This window comes from Athene cunicularia (assembly GCF_003259725.1).
Source record: "Athene cunicularia isolate RWA chromosome 17 unlocalized genomic scaffold, athCun1 chr17_part1, whole genome shotgun sequence".
NCBI classification, from domain to species: domain Eukaryota; kingdom Metazoa; phylum Chordata; class Aves; order Strigiformes; family Strigidae; genus Athene; species Athene cunicularia.
The window spans coordinates 6,780,672-6,787,286 of record NW_020799122.1 but is presented as its reverse complement, the minus strand read 5'-3'; the positions used below and the strand labels follow the sequence as shown (position 1 = coordinate 6,787,286).

At 55.0% G+C, this 6,615-nt stretch overlaps 1 protein-coding gene across 2 annotated transcripts; it reads left to right on the top strand.

Annotated features, from left to right (window-relative positions):
* The first annotated feature begins 134 nt into the window (after nucleotides 1–134).
* TOR2A (torsin family 2 member A) lies at nucleotides 135–4,467 on the top strand. Of its 2 annotated transcripts, XM_026860218.1 has the most exons (5): nucleotides 420–534; nucleotides 890–1,023; nucleotides 1,595–1,770; nucleotides 2,096–2,223; nucleotides 2,803–4,467. In XM_026860218.1, exons 2-5 carry the CDS (start codon nucleotides 1,018–1,020, stop codon nucleotides 3,045–3,047), a joined length of 555 nt encoding a protein of 184 aa, XP_026716019.1. In that variant the 5' UTR covers nucleotides 420–534; nucleotides 890–1,017; the 3' UTR covers nucleotides 3,048–4,467. The 2 variants fall into 2 exon arrangements, with proteins under 2 accessions (XP_026716018.1, XP_026716019.1); XM_026860217.1 differs by lacking the exon at nucleotides 890–1,023 and having other exon boundaries at nucleotides 135–534.
* Nucleotides 4,468–6,615: the final 2,148 nt, after the last annotated feature.

The window sequence follows — 6,615 nt, the reverse complement described above, 5'->3', positions numbered from 1 at the left end:
CGGGGAGCCTCTGAGGACGGGCACTCCGAGGGGGCCGGGGGGTCCCGGCGGCCAGGGCGTCTCCAGGAGCCGCTCCCCCGGGGCCGTCCCTGGAGCGGGGCGCGGAGGGGGCTCTCGGCCTCCCCCCTGGAGCGGGGCCGCTCCGCAGCCTGGGCGGGCTGACAGGGAGGGCCGAGGGAGCAGCTCTCAGAGACGGGCCGGCCGCAGTGCGGGAGACGAGAGCTAGTTCAGCCTGCGTGTTCTGAGCCGTGATTTGACTTTGCTTCAGGTCTGGAGTGTGACTTGGCCATGAATCTGGTGGGGCAGCCCCTGGTGAGGCAGCAGGTGATGAAGGGAGTGAGGGAGTTCCTGGAGAACCGGAATCCGGTGAAACCCCTCGTGATGTCCTTCCATGGCTCGACTGGAACAGGCAAAACTTACGTGAGCTCCATGATCGTCCGCTACCTCTTCCAGGGCGGACTCCAGAGCCCCTACGTTCACCAGTTCTCTCCGATAGTGCACTTCCCCCACGCTGAGCGGATCGAGCAGTACAAGGTAAGGGGCACCTCTCAGCACAGTACTGCTTGATTGGGGTTTTTTTTGGTTATGTTCGTCTTGATCCTCACTACATACGCATTCAGGCTGTTTCCTGAAGTGCAGCAGGAATAAAAGCTCTTTGTTTTACCCTCTCAAACACGGCTGAGTGAGTGGCTCCACACACTGGCTGAAAGCTCCACTAGTAACTCTGATATACTCTGGCACTCAGTTATCACTTTCGTCTTCCCCACAGCAGTCCTTGCTGTGATCATGTTCTCATTCCTTAAATATTTACACAGTCCTTTGAACGCACAAACAAAAGTGCTTTGCTTAGATGAAAGGCACTAAAATTCTCCCATTGCTTTCCAAACAGCTTGATAGCTGCATATCGCTAGACTTGTAATCCTCTCCTCACAGAGCAAGCAGCTCCTGAACAGCAGCTCTAGACTCTTAACCGTGCCAGTCTGTCTCTTAAAGCTGAGCAAGGGAAGGAATCAAAATATGAAGGTTAGCTGCTTTCTGGGTGTTATTTGTTGTATTGTGTCCTTAGTATAAATACTCCAAGGAAGGTAAAACCCATACTGGGTGAAGTGTTTCGGTTAGGATTTATACATGCCCTTAGGCAACACGAGTGGTTTTGTGTGGGCTGGTATCTACACCGAAGTAACTTCAGCTGTAGTGAAGAGCCAGAGCTTTTCTGGGTCAATGCAGGCACATATTTGTGCACCAGGACAGGAGCTGGCAAATAGCACACAGTAGCTGGGAACTGCGTAGATACACTGTGAAAGAGAAGAATGTGGGGAACTGCAGGAGTCTGAATCCCCAGCTTTAGGTTGCTGCCTTCTTTAGATCTGTGATAAAAGATCTACAGTGGGCTAATAAAGCTGATAACAGCCACTGTGTGAACCCCAGGACCAGTGCTGGCTGTCCCTGCTCCGAGTAGGTGATGCTGTGCAGGGATAAGCTGCTTTCAGCACCTTCAGCGCTGCTTGAGCTCAGGCTTCAGCCTTTGCTCTGGTGTAGCTTGAGCCACCCTCGGTATCTCGCTGCCTTACAGCTTGGTGGGTGTTTTTCCTAGGAAAGTCTGAAGCGCTGGATACAAGGGAACTTGACAAAATGTGGACGGTCAGCCTTTCTCTTTGATGAGATGGACAAGATGCACCCGGGCCTGATCGACGTGATCATACCGTTCCTGGGACCCTCATGGGTTGTGTACGGTACCAACTACCGCAAAGCAATCTTCATCTTTATAAGGTAAGAGAGGACCTCGGGGCCTCCCAGCACACCACTTCTCGTTTGGGCAGAGGTCATACCTACTTCAGAGCACACACTTGTTTTGCTTCTCCTTCTCCTAGTCTTTAGCCTCTACAAATACCAAGAGACACTATTTCATTGGGAATACAGACCCACAGAGTCTGAAAAAGCTCTCCAGCTCCTGTTGCGTGGTTGCCTTTACAGGAGTCCTTTTAGGCCAGGCAGCTGGGAGATCCTGGCAGGCTGGAGGGTGTCAGGTGCCACCTCTGTCCTGCAGCACCATTTTCCCAGATACACGCTAAACAGGCATCTCATTCTTGTGCAGCAACGCAGGGGGGGAGCAGATCAACGAAATGACGCTGGATCTCTGGCGTGCCCGCAAGGACCGGGAGGAGATCAGCCTGCAGGACCTGGCACCAGCCATCTCCAAAGCCGTGTTTGAAAACCCTCAGAGTGAGTCCGTGGAGTGGAGCCTTTCCTGCAGGGCCAGAGCCTGGCAGAGGGAGCCAGGCCTGTCCCAGGCAGCCACCAACAGCGCCTGCCACCTCCCAGGCAGCCAGAAAGGGACGAGGGGGTTTTGAGGGAAGGGAACTGCCATCCCCTCAAGTTTTCTTGACAAAGGGAAGGAATAGCTCAGCCTTCCAAGCCAGCAGACCTGTTGCCACATTTAGCAAAGTTCTTTGGCAACAAAGCGTATTCACAGCTGGGGGATGGCAGACAGCACAGCATGCTCACTGGAAAGGCACTGAGATGTACTGCTCCCCACCACCTGCCTGGTCCTCCTTGCTTTGCCCTTGTCACAGGGAGCAGGGCTCACATTCCGACTAGTCAAAATAAATTCCCCCCCATTCCTGGAGAACAAGTCTATGGGGGGGAAAAGGAGGAGACAATTGATGGGTTCAACTCTCTCCTTATACAAAACTGGAGCAGATCTGTCTTCAGCTGAGTATTTTAGCTTTGCACAAAGCAGCTCTTTGAATTCTGGGGACTGCAGAGGCTCTCTGAAGGTAAAACCTGTCTCTTCTTTTGCAGGTGGATTCTGGAAGTCTGGGATCATTAACGAACATCTCATTGATTTTGTGGTGCCCTTCCTCCCACTGAAGCGCCACCATGTAAAGCAGTGTGTTATCAGCGAACTGGTCCAGCAAGGCCTTGAAGTCCGGCCAGGTGTTGTCCAGGAGGTGGCTGACAGCATCCCCTACTTCCCTGAAGAAGAAAAAATATTCTCGTCAACAGGCTGCAAAACAGTGACCTCTCGGATCAGTTTTTTCTTCTAGTCCCTGGCGAGGGCCTTGCTCAGATCCATAGGGATCTGTGAGGGGCTGTAAAGCGGCAGAGCCTGGGGCTGGCAGGATGAGCAGCAGGACCTGCGTGTTCCGTGTTCCCTCTTGGTGGCCCTCGCACTCTCCCGCTCAGCTCGTCTCTCCAGCCCCGAGGAGGCCGCTGCAGGATGCAGCTGCAGGACCGAGTACAAGTGATGTGATTTAAAGCACTTTACTGATTTCCGCTTGGCCAGGTGAGGGTGGATACAACCGGCTTGGCTTCCACCCAAGACACGTGTGACAACAAGGGGGAGATGCTAAGAGGGCCTGCAGCGGCAGGCAGGTTCCTCACCCTGTCAGCAGCACCCACCTGCAGCTCTCCCCTCTGCTGGCAGCTATTGATAATCCAGCACATCAAGATTCTGAGCCCACAGAAGAATATTTCTTTCCTACAGCATTTTAAGTTTTTTAAAACGTCTTTAAGAATGGCTGTGCCTCAACTCCTTGGTACAACATGACAGTGCTGGTGCTGACTCCTGCAGCACTGGCCTGTGGACACTTTCAACATTGCAGCAAAGTTTTCTTTTCAAGGAAGTCTTAGAGCCAGTTTGTTTCCAGCTTCCTTTCACTGTGAATAGGTGCTGGTAGGGACCAGCTTCACCATCAACAAGTGTCAGGGGGTAACGGAAGATAGCATCACCTGATCTGCCAAGAACCAGGTTCTTCCGACCACCCCCTTGTCCATCTTTCCCCTAAGGACCAAAGGATTTCCCTGTAGCAAACCAGGAAAACAACAGCAGCAACAAATGCTTCTTGCTTGTTTTAGCAGCTATGAAAAATTTCAGTCCTACCTCCAGGAGAGCCCATGGTGCCTGTAAAGGTTTTGAAAATTCCTTTTATTCCATGATGATTCCTACAGCAGGCTGAGAGTTGGTGCTATGAGCTGTTGAGCCTCTTGTACATCCTTCTGCTGGTCAGACCTTGCAGGCTTTGGCTGGGCCAGCATCCATGCCACTTCTGGGGAGTGTCACTTATCGACAGGGGACCTGGGGACAATTTAGGATTAGTGCTCCACACTGCCAAACATGGGGTGTGCAGCACCACTGGCCTTTGCCCAGGTTTTAATCTTGGTGCAGTCAGTGATGAGGGAACAGGTCAGAGGAACGAGAATCATTCACTCTCTAGGAACAGACTGCCCGAGGGATGAGGGCAGGGATGCTTCCCAGAGCTTCGGATGCTCTGATCAGGCCCTGTGCTGAAATGAACTGCCAACACTTGGGACCATTCCAGCTCCAGGGCCAGAGTTTGGGGACAGCGATTTGAGATACCACCCAAATGCTGCCCAAGACTTGGCCCAGAGACAGACCCCAAAATAATGCCTCTTCCAAAAATGTTATGCATTTCTAATTTTAAAATAAATCTTTTATGAAATAAACGGTTGGAGAAGAGCCTTTTACTTGGATTCCTGGCTGCAGCTAGTGCAGAAGGACTTCGAAAATTTGCAGTTGCATGGGAACAGCTGCCTGATGTGATGGGACTTTGGGGATTTAGCAGCACAGAGCTGATGCTCTGATTTGCTAACTGGAAACAAGGCAGCAGCTAGAAACAAGACAGCAACTTTTCCCTGGGGAGGAGGCAAAGCAGCAGTAGTGGGGCTGGATGTTCCCCGCAGAGGAGCCAGCATAGGTCCAGGAAGGCTACTGGGTCTCTCTGCCCCAGCAGCACTTCCCCCCCTGCTGCAGAGCACATCTCTGGGTCCCACAGCCACGTTGGCAGGGCTAGTACCAGCACAGCAGGAGGTGGGAGCTGGGTCACCTCCTGCCCAGGGAGAGCTGCTTTGTGAAGGCTGCCTGGTGGCCCCGCACGCGGGGAGCTGGGACTGAGGTGAGGGGTCGAGCGGGTGCAGTGGTGCTACTGGGCCTCCCTCACCCTAGCTCACAGACTGCACTGAAGTCCTTGAGCTGTTGGTGGAGAGTCACCCTGTGACACAGGGACAGAGGCAGGAGAGCTCGGAGGCCAATGGGGCCGACTGGCCACGGTGACACTCTCACCAACTGAATGTGAAGAATTCAGCAGTCAACGGGTTGCTCTCAATGCCAAAGCTGATCTTGAGCAGGGCCCTGCACAGGGCCTTGGCCACCGCGTCAGCCTTGCCTTTCCGGCTTCCTTGCATCAGCCTCTGCCTTGGGGCCTGGGCGGCTCCATCCCATCAGATGTCCTGGTGGCACAGGGCCAGCTGCCTGGGGAAGCCAGGTACCCTGAGAGCCTGGCTCTTCCCAGCGCACCCCCAGCCTCCAGGACAGGCAGCAGGGCCTGTCAGGAACTGGAACAGCCATACCTGTCCAAAGTGTTTGTAGAAAGATGCACAGAGCATGTACAGATCAGGGGTCTTCATATCCTCCTCCAGGTCTCTGTTGAGCTTCCAGAGGTACTCTAGGAACTTGAGGGCCACAAAACACGTGATGCTGCAAGGGGAGACAGGCAAGGCTGGAAGCAGCCCACAGCAGGACCAGCCCAGCTGGACAGATCTAGTGCTACCCTGGCTTTACCCTCTCTGGCAAAAGGTGAGGCTGCAGCTCAACTGCTTGTGTGCAGGCCTCCCAATAGAGCTCCTGGTTGAGCACACTTCAGCCTTGCAGGGAAGTCCTGTCAGCCTGGCCACAGGCTGGGGCTGCAGACAGGGGTGGGGAATGGTGGCTGACCTGCAGGTCAAGGACAAGGGCCAGGTGAGCCAGGCAGAGCTGCTCCCGTGCAGGCACCAGCGTGAGCACCTTTCCGAAGTCCAGCATGGCCAACTGAAAATCACAGAGCTGAAGGAAGGCCTCTGCCCGCTGCTCATACAGCTCTGCCTGCACCACAGACAACCCTCAGCCCACGCTGGCTCAGCCCAGCTTTGCTCAAGCTACCCAGGATCAGCTTAGCAAGAGGTTAACAGCATCCTGAAGCCAGATGCCAGCATGAGAGACACCCTTAACAATGCTGCTTCCCTTCTCCAGCTCCTAGCCCAGTGTATCTATAGCCCTCTGGGGACCCTTTACCCTCCGTGGATCCAGGCTGATGGCTTTGGAATAGCAGGCGATGGCTTCCGCCCACTGGCCACAGAAATCTAGACCTCTCTGCAATCTGTGGAGAGGGAAAAGAGCTGTGAGCAAAGCCCAGTGACACGCTGCTGGACTGGGAGACTGTGAGAAAGCTCTGCTCCACCCACAGGGCCGAGAGCCACCCAGGGCTGGAGGGCGGCCGGGGGAAGGTGAGGGGTCACATATCCCCCCCACTCAGCCGTACCCCAAAGGCTGTTGCTAAGGACGGTGTGAGCGGGAACATAACAGGCATGAACACATAAAACACGGGGCACAGCCCTGGGCACTTACTGCTGCCGCACCCTGCCCCGCGCAGCTGCGGGCAGGGTCCCGCTGCACCGCACAGACACCGGCTGGGCCCGAGGCCCCTCTCCCAGCGCTCCCCCAGCTGCTCCTCCGGTACGGCCGTGGCTAAGAGCCCCCCCAGCCTCCATCCCGCTCCCACCGGGCCCACGGCCAGCCGAGCGCGGGGATTTACCACGGCGGCGGCCCCTGCATGGGAG